This window comes from Micropterus salmoides, unplaced genomic scaffold (assembly GCF_014851395.1).
Source record: "Micropterus salmoides isolate LMB-PRFRI ecotype aquatic unplaced genomic scaffold, ASM1485139v1 Ms_hic_scaffold_7, whole genome shotgun sequence".
NCBI lineage: Eukaryota > Metazoa > Chordata > Actinopteri > Centrarchiformes > Centrarchidae > Micropterus > Micropterus salmoides.
In genome coordinates, this window is record NW_024044459.1 from 13205107 (window position 1) to 13219507 (window position 14401).

Below are 14401 nucleotides of genomic sequence, written 5' to 3' on the forward strand. Positions count from 1 at the left end.
ATTTATATACAGAGTCTGCGTGTTAAGGGTTAGTTCACCCAAACTACATAAAGTAATTTTCTCCCTTACCTCTATATCCAGCCATGCAAATAGTTCTTGTTTAGTTCCAGTTTAATTTGCCCAGTTTTGGACTATCAGTCTCTGATATTTCTGCTTCCACTCCAATAACAGAATTCAAACAACCCAGTATCCCTACAAATTACAGTATGTAGACTGTCTGACTTTCACAAAGCAGAGTTCATATCCAATCAAAACTGTTCTCTTTTTATTAACTTTAAGCACAATCTTTCCCTGATCTTAACCATGTTGTAGTCACCATACGCAGATATTGTAGAAAGTAGGAACTTTGGCATTAGACCAAAATAAAAGTCACTTTTGCAAAATCATCCAATATTGACATGCTTGTCTGGCAATAGGGTTGAGTTTCATTGGCTCAAAACACCAACAAATTACTATAATTAAATGGAAAATGACTACTGAAGACATAGTGTGTTTTTGGGTGAACTGCCCCTTTACTCAATACATTTTCCTAAAAAAGCAACATAACTATACTTTCAGGTCTTGAGATTTTGAGGCCGTTTTACCAGTTGAACGATAAAAGATAAGATTTGCAACAAAGGATTTATCTAACAAGTTTGTTGGGTTTAATAAATTGGACACCATGAGCTACTGCTTTACAAGGATGCCTCTTATCTGAAGGAAAGTGCATAAGCAGAAACATTAATACAAAAGATTCCACTGTGTAAGAATTTAACAAGAATACGTTCTTCACCTACTTTTGCTTATCTGATATCACAGAAGTGTTGCTTACAGTTTTCTCTGAGCGTTTCACGCCAAGTGTGAAACTCCCTCCATGAAAGTCTTTTTTTCTAAAATCTTTGCAGACAAATAACCCTAACAGAATGGGTGGGGTAAAGTAATCCACATGACTCATCATTGGCATCACATAACTGCACATAAACGCATCTTGATTGATCCTGACACACATAAGCAAGATTAACTGTGAGCCAAATGTCCCGTATGAGATGATCCCATCACAACAGGATGATGAAATCCTATCCAGACTGGTACAAAGCAAAAAAACGGATCGCATGCCAGTGAGTTTCACTGAAGTCAAGACTGATGACTCAGAGAAGGAGATGGATCTACATCCCATCCACTACCAGTGCCCACAGCTGACTTCTAGGGCTGTAATAAATGTCTTTTTTTTCTTCTATTGAGGTTTTTGAATGATGCTTCGAACGTTTGTTGTCATATTTTATGACGCCATCACCCTAAAGAAAAACAAAACAAAGAATCCTTGAACAAAATCCTCACTTTGAATAAAGTGATTCATTGGATTAAATGGGTTAGTCTTTTTTTTTAAGTAAAGGCATAATGACTAGGATATGTCAGTTGCTTAGCAACTCACTAACTCTCATTAGCAAGAAAAAGCAGTGAATCAGAGAAATAAAACCGAAACAATCCTATGCAGCCAACGCTGGAATCTAATTCTACAAGTAATATAGGCCTAATACTAATAATATTACTGTAGCCTAATCTTCCTCTGCAGAAAAGCTGCTCAGCATTCAATTGTTGATTTATAATTTGAATGCAGCTTGGAACTGTTCAGTACAGTTCAGTTATGTCAGGGATTGCTTCGTATTTCGTCTTTGAACCGGTGTTCTGGCTGACTACAGGATGTTGACCAAGGCATGTTGGATTGCCCTTTATCATTTTCCCCTTCCTTCAGTTTTTTTTTTTTTTTAAATATAAACACACTATACAGAAAGCCTCAAACTTTAGACTTTCACCTAATAAAATAAACCTTCAGTTCAGCAACCATGCCTGTGAACAGCTAATTGCCTTCATACGTGTTTGATATAATTTTTGCTATTGATACTGAACCATCTTGTTAATCTTCTTAGACTAACTAGGTATGTTAAGAAAAGTATAGGAGAGAAGAGTCTTTAATAATAAAGAACCAAAAAAATCAACCACAGTGTACTTGTACTCTAAAATGTTAATAAAGTGGATCGCTGATCGACAGCGTTCGGGACTCTGTGGTTCTGTATCAGTCAGAATTAATAAGCCTGCGCACCTGTCTATGAGACTTTCTGAAGTTTGAAGTATGTTTTAAAAAGGATCAAAATCGTGACAGTCGAGGCCAACTTTTCCTGGCTTTTTGGCCCTAATATAAAGTATAGAAAACACTGGGTCGTACACATCCCCTGATGGAATTTGTCATCAATCATCTCTTTTTTAGACCCTACCTGCCTGGGAAATATCCACTTCTTTCAAACCGTTCGCCTCTGGTTTGTAATGCAGGATTTCTGTTAAAGATTTGTAGCCCAACCTAATATTACTAAAGTAATGTCACTTGAGAAGTTTGCTCAGACTTGACAAAGGTCTGCTAGGACTGCTGAAGACATTATGTAATTGTTTTCACAGGTTGATGCTAAGTGTATATTTTCATCACTGTGATCCATAGTCCCTTTTCCACAACATTGGTACCAGCTCAGCTCACCTTGACTCTACTCGCCTTTTTTGGTTTTCCATTGAGCAAATTTGGTACTTGATAGGTTTTTTGGTATATCCTCTGTCAAGGTTCCAAGCGAACTGAGGCAATACCAAACGCTGACTGGAAAGCATTGCAGACTACTGATTGGTCAGAGAGAATCGTCAAGCCTGCACACATTTCCATGTGCACAGGTACACATACTCGTGCTAGCCTGGGATGTTCTTATCTTCCATCCATTCATCTCTTAAAGTGTGAATTTATCATTATAAAGAAAACAAACTTGTCAGATTCCATCTGTTGACCAGCTTGAGCTGTTCAGAGGTCTCTCTGAAAATGACTGATGTGGAAGGGGAGATGACGGCCTTTGAAGCGCCACAGGCTCATTGAATGAGCCTTTCAAGTACATATTGACTGAAATTCATAAGGAGCAAAGAGGAGGGAGTGAGTGAGCATGTAGGGTGATGCAGGGTAAAGGAGAGATGTGCAAGAAGATGCCTATGACTCACTCAAGCAGCCTCATCTTGGCTTTGATAAATCAGTTGAAAATAAGCTTTATTGGGAAAACTGAAAAGGGTGTCTTGTGTAGGTTAAATCAGATTGGATCTAAATTTGCACGACATGCCCTTGTTCTCACTTACAGAGAGAAGAATACATGGGTACATGCAGACACACTGCAACTTAGGTGAAGTTTTGTCATTCAGTCTTGAGCTGATTAATTGATTACTTGAATGACAAAAAATTAATCTGCAACTATTTTGTCAATTGATTCATCATTTAAGAAAAAACACCAAGCATTCACGAGCTCCAGTTTCTCCACTCTAATAACCAGCTGCTTTTCTGTCTTTTATATCACTATAAATTTAATGTGTTTTGGGCTGTTAGTTGGACAAATCAAGCATTAGGAAAACATCATGATGGGCTCTGGGAACTTCTGACAGGTGATTTTCACTATTTTGTCTTACAGACTAAAAGATTAATCATAAAATATGATTAATATAAAATGTAAAAATAATAGACAGATTAACCAATATGGATTATATAAATAACTGTTAGTTACAGACCCAATCGATTTGCTCCAGGTTAATAGCTGATGTGATTTTATCCACAGTTGTCTCCATATTTTCACTATGGCTCTGGTACAGTTAGATGATCTTCCCAATGCACAAAGGCTCTCACTGGCTCAGTTGTTTCTCCAGCAGGGGGAATAGCCATTGACAAAGAGACTTGTGAATTGCTGGGCAAAATTCGAGATGGAGACACTAAATGGGTAAATCAGCAGTCCCCTTTGAGATTAAATAGTTAGCAAAAAATATATAAAACTGGAATATACTACAACGGATAACAGGTTTTGTATTTTTGGTTTTACTGAGAATAAAAATAAGCATTAAAGATGGACTCAATTTCAGAATAGCATTATCAATATCCAGATAATATTTCCATAGCACAGAAAGGCTTAGCTTAGCTCTGGGCAGAATACATTCAAATGTCTACAAATAGTAGCTGTGTCAGGCACATTGTTAAGTATTTTCATGCTTGCTGGGGGGTTTTCATTCGCCATTTCTGTCAAAATTCAAGAAAGTGTATGTTACACAAACCGCAGGTCATGCTTCCAGGTGAGCGTGATCAAAACTGATCCAGACAGTGACAAACTGCACTCCTCCTTGATATATGCGAACACAGAGCTTTGGAGACTATATGCCTGTTTCACTGGATGCAGAGGACTGTCTTGCCATAATAAATGGCCCTGCTTGGTGTAGTCGGCAGTTTGGAAGCATTAGGAACTGAAATGCATTAGGGCTGATTAGACAGACCAAGTCCAAGTACCCTCTCCCCGGTAATGAGAACGCTTTGTCACTCATTAACACCTCTACCATTGTGGCTTTGTAAAAAGAGAGCACAAGGCAAGCATTTGCATTTTTTTCTTGCCACCAGAAACAGTTTCTTTTCATGAGGTGGAGAGAATGAAGGGAGGAATGAGAGAGCAGTCACTTGCCAGCTACATTGGGATTGGTGATTGTGTGAAACAATGGTGTATGAAAAAGGTTTTTGAGGACATCTGATGAGAATATGCTCAATGCTGAATGCAGCTTATTTTGTGTTTTTCATTGCCACAATAATGCATGAATACCATAAACGTATATATGTACCGGCATCCTAGATATGATGCAATATGAAAAATGCATCACTCGCTTTGTGTCAGGCACTGTATTGTGTTTACTACACTCGTGATTAGCTGGATGTCTTGTGTTTCTTGTTGGGTCCAAGCAGGGATTTCATGTAATTAAATGTGTTCACTGAATCAACAGAATTGAACAGAAATGGTTTATTTCTGTGGCTCTTTGTTGAGTGAACCAGGTTCACTCGCTCACTGTAGCAAACATACTGTGTCCAGAAGGAAGCTAGTGTCAGTGGCTTGTGGTTTCATGTTATGATTAACATCGGTGGCTCTGCTAAATTGGGCTGCTGCCAGCCAATTAAAAAGATAAGAATTTGAAGAAGAAGAGGAGACTTTTCTCAGCCAGCAACTTGCAGTGCTTTGTAATTGAGACAAAGAATTGGGAAATTAATCTACCATTAGACACTTTTTACTAAGCGGAAATGAATAAACACAAACACAATCTTTTGCATGCATTTCTTCTATTCTTGGTCTCTTTTAATCCATTATTTATTTGCTCATAGCCAGTGAAGCTTGGTGGCTGTGATTCATCTGTGTAGCTGCAGAAGCTCAATCACGACTGGATGTAGCTGCTGCGCCGTCTTCACAGTCTCTCCTCCTAACAGCTGACATTGTGGTCAACGTTGAGAAACCTTGTGTTTTCTTGTGGTGATTATTACTCTTCTTATCCTCAGATACGTGGTTACAATCTGATAGACACAAGTAAACCTGTATTTTAGAGACATGCTCTTTGTGATCAGTGATTATTAGAAAAGATTAGTATCTAGAAAGTCGGAGAATTTGTCAGGGTGTACACTAAAGCCACTCTCTTTTAGAATTCATTTTTAGGTGCTATTAATCACATACAAGGCTTTGCATGGTCTGGCGCAGAAGTATTTATAGGCACCTCAGGTCCATCAATTTCAGACTTTAATCTATTCCCAAGTCCAGGTAAAGTGTGATCAAGGTTTTGCTGTATCGGCTTCTTGGCTCTGGAAAGGCCTTCCACTTAGCATCAGATCTGCTAACACTGTATCTGCTTTTAAATCACAGCTTAAAACCCATTTTTATGAATGGCCCTTTGTGTGTGTGTGTCTTAATATTGTTATGACCCTGGGGTCATATTTTGTTGTTTATCTCTCCTGGCACTGTCAGCTGTTATCCTCCATTAGAGTGTGTGAGTGTATGCAGGTACTGGAGAACAGGTGGACACACTGGATTGGTCTGGTTGAGCTGATTGGAGCCTCCTGATTGGGCATCTGGATGACAGCAGCCATCTTAAGCCCTACGGACAGGAACTCTGCCCCTCTCTCTGCCATTCCCAACCTGCCTGAGGACTGTGTGCTATGTCTGTGTTTATTGTACATAGTGAACGGTTGTGACTATATTCAACTTAGATTGTAAGTAGTAACGTAGTCCTTCTGATTGTCTTATGACAACCTGGTTTTGTTGGCTTTGCCATTTTTGTTTCTAGGAAGCAATTTCCTTTTGTTGTAGCTATATTGTGTCAGCTACTAGCAGTGAGTAGGAGTGAGAAGCCCTTTCTTTTGTTTGCACCGTTTTCTCCTGTTTTTGGACTTAGAAGCCTAGTTTTAGAGCTTTGTCTTTTCTTTACCTTTTGGTTTTGGGTTTAGGAAAGATTTAGGTTTTTTCTTAGTGTTTTGGTTGTTGTTTTGGGCACTGCTCATCTCCGAGGTATAATAAAAACTGCTAAATTGTATTTGTTGTGTACTGGCCTTGTTTGGGAATGGGAAGAGTGGGAGGCCACACATTTGTTACCTCCAGGACACCCCTAGACCTTGGGACATAACAATATATATATATTTTTCTTTCTTGAAGATCATCAGATTTCGTGAAATGAAAAAACAAATGTTTTCCTCAAACTGGACTTCCTGGATTTTACTTTTCAACATCTTCTCACTACATATTCACACCAATGTGGATGCTGGCAGTTTGTGTTTGTGTTAAAGGTGCACTGTACAAGATTAGTACACGAAAACCACAGTCTAATCCACACAAAAGGGCCGCAATGGAGGAAAGGCAGGGTTTCCCACAGTGTACTACAAGGGGGCAGGATAGGAGGCGAGATAGGATTATGGTTGGTCTTGAAATCACCATAAATCTTTTTCAACACGCCTTTTCTATCAGATGTCTTTTCTTACACGCACAAACCAGGAAAATGATTATCAGAAGTCTGTGTGCATGCGTGCTCTCTGTGCTCGCTGATCCTCTCTAACACCCCAAATGCGGCTTCAGTCGTCTTTTTACATATCATTGGCTGCTTCCCAGCTGCGTAACTGCAAAGGTTTTGAAGGTGTGTAATTAAGAGGTTTCTTAAAAAAAATTGATTTTTCCCACCTCAGAATATGAAGGCAGAAAAATTATTCTCGTTGTGTGAAGGAGACTTTTGGTTCAAGGTGCTGGTGAAAAGAGAAAAGAGGATCTGAATGACACAGTGTGGAATTCCTGACAACATGTTTGTATTTCTCCACTGGGTCTGACCTGATAAGACTGTTTACATTCCCTGCACCAGAACATAGAGATTAGCTGTTTTCTCAGTGAGAGTCAAGCCCTGAAGGAGTTTTTGTGTACTGTAAAAATGCTTTATCACCAGCAGTTAAATCTACAAAAGAACCCCCATAAAACAAAAAATACTGCAACTTTAAAGGACATTGATTTATCTTCTGTCTCATCTCTTTACAAGCGCTCTTTCTTTGAGATCACAAAACCTTCCTGGTGGTTTTCAAGAGCTCCTGCTTGGCATTTGTGAAAGCATAAAGACCAGCTCACCTTCTGGCCCTGCGATGACTGTGGCGTTTGCGTCCTTTTCCTTTGATGCAGCCATTTCTGTCTGAGGTGTCCACCCTGGTCTCTGCCGCTTTCCTCTCATCAGTCTTGGGCGGCTGGCAGGCTGTTGTCTCTGAGCTGTGAGGGAAGCAAAACAATAAAAAAGAAGAAGAAGAAAAGGATTTAGGTTTTGCTCTTGTGCCTTCTCAGGAGAACTTTTCAAAGTGATTTTTCTACTTGTCCACACAGTTAAATCTTCCATCATACAATAGTGAGGAGGATTTAGCATGCTTGGTTAGCCTTATTCCCTCTGGTCTGCTGGATATGTGTTTCATTCCCCTCCATTTCTCCCTGCCAGCCATTCTCTGGGAAAATTGGAGGTCAGCCATTTACCATTCAAATCGAGGTGTCAATTGAAATGTAGTTATTTACATGCTTCAGTTGCCCTGACATTTTGGGAAATGGTGTTTTCTATCTCGCACTGGGCAGATGCAGCCACGGGAGAAGCATGGTCATGAGAATAGTTGAAGTTCTCCTTGAATTCTTTTTACTATCTCTGATAAACCGGGGAGTCTACATTTTTAGTTGTCAACATGTTTTGCATACAAGCAAAAACAATAAAAACTAGAAGTCACATACTCAGCCTTGTTGTTTAAAAATATTTTCTGTAGTTTCAAAATTGAGGCAAAATTTTGTGCAGAAGGCATTTCTGGCTTCCAAATAATGCTGCTGTAAGTCAGGTTCTTACTAATTCAACCACTTCCACCTGAACCTGCCAAAAAGCTTCATTCGTAGGAAACGCTGAACGGATGACTAAATAAACTGAATGATTAGATGTGAGCCCACAGTTCTAGCCCTGCTTATTATCCTCTGTTTTAGTCATGGGAGATTTCAGCATAATTACACATTCTCCTCTTCTTCGAGTGGCTCCCGTCTGATTGTAATGAGAAGATAATCAGAGCCAGAGATTACGCCGTCAACGGTGCCTCCTCCTCCTCCTCCTCTTCCCATGAGCAGGCAGGAGCCTTCGCTTTCTATCTTCCTCACCTTCGTTTTCCTCTGAGGGAGTGCCCCTGGCAGGGAACTAATCATGTAAAACGGCAAACTGTGTGCTCCAACATGACCTGAGTGTTTGAAAGGTGATAGGGGAGATAATGACAGCCACCGGAAGGATGATTAGTCTGATCAAGGAGGTGCTGATGGGAAAGGAACCTACACATATCCTGGCGATTTAGCTAATGTTCTCCTGGTGTTGTTGGAGATACAAATATAAGTCAGATGATATTGTTTTCTGGATCATTGTTTGTAATTTATAATGTCTGAGGTGACAAACTGAGCATTCAATCCCAATTACTCTTACAGTGGTCAAATGTTTAAGATGAATTCTGAAACTGAAACGCCATCTTGATAGATCATGAATCTTACTTTGTCATCGTTGGTGAAACCTTACATCACAATATAAATGTACTCTACAGGGTTATCATTTACTAGTCACATATTCCATTCTGTATATGATCCAGTCATATGTGACAACTGTCAAGGTTTTGCTTTTGGGCAGTGTTATTTTCTGTTTTGTTTTGAAAGCATCCTTCCTTTCGCCTAGGCAATCTCGGCAACCTTCAGGCTGTGACTTGGGGTAAATCAGCGGTCGATTGGCAGTCGGCAGTCGTTATGTGTGAACTACACAAGGACGTGTCAAAATAGCTTCCCGACACATTTCTGACACATCGCCGACGTCTGCCAGATATCGAGTATGCCAAATATCTGGAGGAGTCGGCCGACTCGACATCCACATCCAGCCAATGAGAGCAGGCAGCTACTTTTTCTCTGCAAAACACTTTTTGCTCACCTCCAGCTCTCTCTGTAGCTCAGACAATCCCTGCTACCTGCGTATGCTAATCCATTCTTTCACCCAGATTCTTTGTCTTTATAATTGCGATCTTTATAATAACAAACAACAGCTGTTTCATGTGTAGCTCACGTCACTTCTCGTTTCACATTTCACGTGTGTTTTCTTGACAAAACATGGTTTGGAGACGAGCGTCGGGTGACACAGCCGCTGTCAGCTCGTGTAGTGTATGACCCCCTGTCACCGATCATTCACGTAGTGTGAACGCCACAACGACTTCAAGACTCCGGTCACAAGACGGCAAGTTGTGTAGTGTGAACAGCACGGCCATCGGCCGACGCTGAAAGTGGTGTAGTCTGCACGAGGAATAATGTGTCTTGTGTTTCTATACTTCCTAAATATGACAATAATGTCTTGTTTTCATCCCTTCACTTGTGTATTTGAGTCGATGTGCTCTCCTAGTTTGTTGGAAGTTCATCTACTCGACGAGCCCTTCCCAGTGTTTCCCTGTGCTTCCCTGCTACCTACTTGTTGGCTCTTTTGGACTTGGTTTATTGCCCGGGACTCTATTACTCTATTGCTTGGGACTCTTGCCTGCCTCTACTTGCCATAAGCCTGTTCACCTCCTGCACGAATTCCCAACAATATCTATCTTTTCTTGCCTTTCTCTACCTGGCATTAAATCATAGGAGTACAGCACACTATTCCTTGCACAAATGTAAACATGGTAATAAAAGTGAAGAAGAAATCATGTTGTTGGTGCTGTGAGGTGGAACAGTGACACCTCTTTTCTGATCACCTGTGAACATCTTAAAAGACGTGGTTGATTGGTTGGCTCCCAACATGTCTGCCATGTCTCTGAGTCTATGATTAACTGTGACCATCTCAAAAGGAAAATACTTTTTTAGACTGATCCCAGCAAACACTAATAAGTCCATATAGTGCTTTTGGCACACCTTCTATCTGCGTATACTAACAATAAGCTCTGCATTCTGCCGCTACACAACTGTTTGCTTTCAGCATTTAGATTTATGTCAATTTCATTGTTTCTTTTGCATCCTGCGAGATCTGAACAATTTATTTGACAAAGGAGAACACAAGGCTGAAACATTTGCACTGTTGAACGCTCCACTCAGTGTCCTTGAATAAGGCCAGAGTGGAAAGGGGCCCAAAGCTCCTTTTACTGGCCCCCTCTCTCTGCTGCTTTGTTATTTGCTGTCACTCTAAGAGCTGCGGTTGATGAGTTCTAAATGAAATCGATTTCGCCATCACAAATGCACGTTTTCTTGATCCGGCCCTGCAATTTATGGCACCTGGATGTTTGTATCTGTCAGACCCTTGGCTCCTTCGCTAAAACACACACACGCACGCACACACGCACGCACGCACGCACGCGCACACACACACGCACACACACACACACGCACACACACACACACACACGCACACACACACACACACACACACACACACATCAATACACTCTCTCTCAAGCATAGGCAATCCTTTTGCAGTCTTAATTCATAACCAGGCAGCGGGTGAAAGTATTTAAAGGGAACATTCAAAGCCCCAAACTGGCAACAAAAAAAACCAAACTTTAAATGAATGCAAATACTGAGCAGATTAAGTGAGAGTACTTCATGACAAAGAATTACGTGGACACTAATCCTCCAAAATCCTGACTGGATTTGTTTACCATAAAACAGGTAAAATAGAGTCATAGGCTGGGCAAGGATCAGCTCCTTGGCAATCCCTGCTGAAATATGGCATGATGGGAATGCCGCTCATTGACACCATTATCTGTGTACACCGCACATACAGTTAGCATCCCACTTCTTGACTTTTTGACCTCTTTCTCTCATTGTATGTATCACACTGTGCATGTATGCTTTAGCACAGCTCCCTTGGTGATGAGTAATTCACTGGAAGCCACGCTGTGACTAGCTCTTTCGGTCACAGAGGGAGTGTCTCACTTCACTCAACTCTGTCATACACCGCTACTGTTCACTGTCACGTGGATGGGTGACAAATACTGATAGATGGTACACAAAAACACTCTGCAAACAGCGCGACAGTGCTTTTTGAAAAGAGGGTGATGATATGATTTTCACCTCTGTGTGTTTCCAAATTTGGATGGAGAGATGAGAACAGTGCAGGGTGTGGTAGTGTGTGACAACACTATCTCCTACAAAATATGTTTCTATACTACTCATTTGCCAACTAAAGCTGCAATGGTTGGCAAATTTAAAATTAATCACTTTCAACTTCTCAAATTATATTTCCTGGTTTCTTTACTCCTCCATGAAAGTAAATTGAATAACTTTGGATTGTGGATTAAGGACATCATCTTGGCCTTTGGGAAACACTGATTGACAGACAATAATAGATAGTTTTGGTGATGTTTTTTAAAATCAGAACATTTGACCATCCTATAATGTACATCATAGGGAGGAAGTCAATGTTGGTGGTTAGGGGAAAAAAACATGTGATTTCGACACTTGGTTTTAGGCTATTTAAAGGATAAATCTGGTGAAATTCAATATTTTTCTAATTGTCAACAAATACCCATGAAAATACCCAAACTAAAAATAAATTGATTCTACTGACAAGTATGGGCTTTGTATTTTATATCATATATTTTATTCCTCTGTGCCAAAAACACATCAGTGAGCCACACCATTGCATTGTTATTAATACTTTAGATTCCACAAGGGAATACTTTATTAAAACACATGAAATACAACAATATAATAATAATAACAACAACAACAACAACAATAATAATAAGCATTTTTTAGATTAGTTCACTGAACATTTTGCATTGGTTTGCAGATAAAAACATGTAATGCATTATGTGACTACAAATTAGTTGAGTTGCAACAATTAGTCGATCAAACTATTTAGTATATCGACAAAATGAACTTGCTGTTTTCCCCTACATTATTAATTGGCATTTCAGCTTTATTTGATAGTGATAGAGACAGACAGGAAAGTCAGGGGAGAGAGGGAGGAGATGACATGAAGCTATTTTGACAATCAATTAATTGTTCAAGTCATCTATCAAGAAAAAATGACAAACATGCTTTAGTCTCATCATCTCAGTTGTGATGATTTGACGCTCTTCTCTCTCACATGTAAGAGTAAACTGAATATTTTTTATGTTTGTCTGTTGGTCCGACGAAACATGCAATTTGAAAATGTTACCTTGGACATCATCACTGTTTTCTGACATGAGTCGAGAAAGTAATTGCCAGAATAATCAGGAACGAAAAAAAACGCTAGTTGCTAGCTTAAGGGAGATGTATGCAAACATCATTCTTAGGAGACACGGCTGGTTTGCAAATGTGTCACATTATTAACGGGTCTATTTGGTCCAAAAAAAAAAAAGAACATAAAAGAAAAGGGAAACATATCTAACTTTTTCATTCCATTTTCTTTCTAACTATCTGTTTGTCTTTTGGACTTCCAGCTGTGTGCTGAGATAATTATAAAACATCATCGACTGCCAGAGCCACCGGAGGATCATCATAGATTGTGTACAGTTTCATTGTCCACACCTCATTTCCGTTGTAAAATTGAGATAAACTGCTAAAATACTCGCCAGGAGCTGCAACTGTAATCTCCCAGCTGCTTTACACAACACCGGCTCGCCGTTGGAGGGCTCATACTCACATCAGCTGACATCGCACAGGTGTGCAAGAAGCTTGCAGGCAGCCATTAAACTAACCAGGAAAACAGAGCTACACAGCTCTGGTGTTTACATTGCACAAAATATGTCAAAATAACGCTGGTGATTAACACAGATTTTCAGCTGCCTCAATTACATTTTGAAACAGATACGTTTTCTTGTGCACTCTGCTCTTTCAAAATGTTTACTCAGAGCGTGTAAAGAAAACTGACAGTTTGCTTCAGCAGGCCTTCTGGGGCATTGGAGTGTGTGCTGAGCTGGATGAGTAGAGAGGATCTGTGGGGACACAACAAAACACACAGCACTTGAATGCAACCTTTTCTTTCTAATCCTTGTGTCTATGGGATACCCCGCTGTGAAAAGAATGAGATCCTACAGGATAGAGTTAAGAGACAATCCAGGGGCGTTTGTACATTTTCTATTTTGTCTATTCCTGAAAGTTGTGTTTTCCTCTCTTAGTATAAATCGGTGTACCTTCAAAAGCTTTACTTCAAGGGTTCATTTACTTCAGTTAATTTTGTTTAATTACACGTGTGCACCACGAGTGTACACTGGATTATCCATAGTGTTGCTTTTACACTTTCTGTACATTCTCAAACAAGCTATAACCTGTTAATTAGTGAGCTATAGAAATGCTGGTTGGCAGATTTTGTTCATTGGTACTGGTTTCAGTGGATAGATTTTGTGGCTAATCATGATCCTTAGGGCGTTTTAGAAGCTTCTCCATTGTGTTAAGAACAAAATTCCACTTATTCTAATTGGTATTAATCTTTTCAAATACAAAGACAGTGAATATTAATGAAAGATGCGTGTTATTTTCAGTGATTTCGTTTGAAAACCCTGATATAGCCTGCAAAAATCCATTTTGGTTGACACTCTGCCACTTCAGTTGCCATGCCATCCTCACAGGTGCTCTGCCCTGCTGAGTGCCGAGAAGACTCACGCCTAACAGAGCAAGTGAAAAACAAACTGTGGCAAACGAGTTAGACGATATACATAGAAGGATCAATACAGCTAACCCTAAAGCAAAATCAGCAAAACAACATCTGTCGGTCGATAGATGATACGTCACTTTGAGGAGTCTTAACAAGAGAACGGAGAATTTCAAGCCAAACATATTAACTGCAGAACTCCTCAGAGAAACTTTACATCAGCATAAAGTATATCAGAAAAAAGATTTCCTCAGAGTGTCATTACTCTGTACAGTGGAGTGGCCCTTAATCTAACAAGCCAAACATCCTGATTATTCAAAGTGGGGGGTTGCCAAATTGTCCAAATTAGCACTCAAGGAGCTCTATTCTAAGTTACAAGCTTGTAAACACGTCAAGGCTATCAGAACTGCTAATGGAGACTGAGGAAGGACTTGCATGACCTTCATCCTCTCAGAATAAAGAACTGGGATCCTTTTTATTTTTTTCTCCC

The 14401-nt window shown here is 39.9% G+C and overlaps 1 protein-coding gene across 1 annotated transcript in view; it reads right to left on the reverse strand.

Annotated features, from left to right (window-relative positions):
* The window catches only part of srrm4 (serine/arginine repetitive matrix 4), a 68167-nt gene that overhangs the window by 14127 nt on the left and 39639 nt on the right, over window positions 1–14401 (reverse strand). The window contains exon 2 of the mRNA XM_038703652.1: window positions 7446–7580. Coding sequence (XP_038559580.1) covers window positions 7446–7580 — 135 coding nt within the window. The remainder of the gene's footprint in view (window positions 1–7445; window positions 7581–14401) is intronic.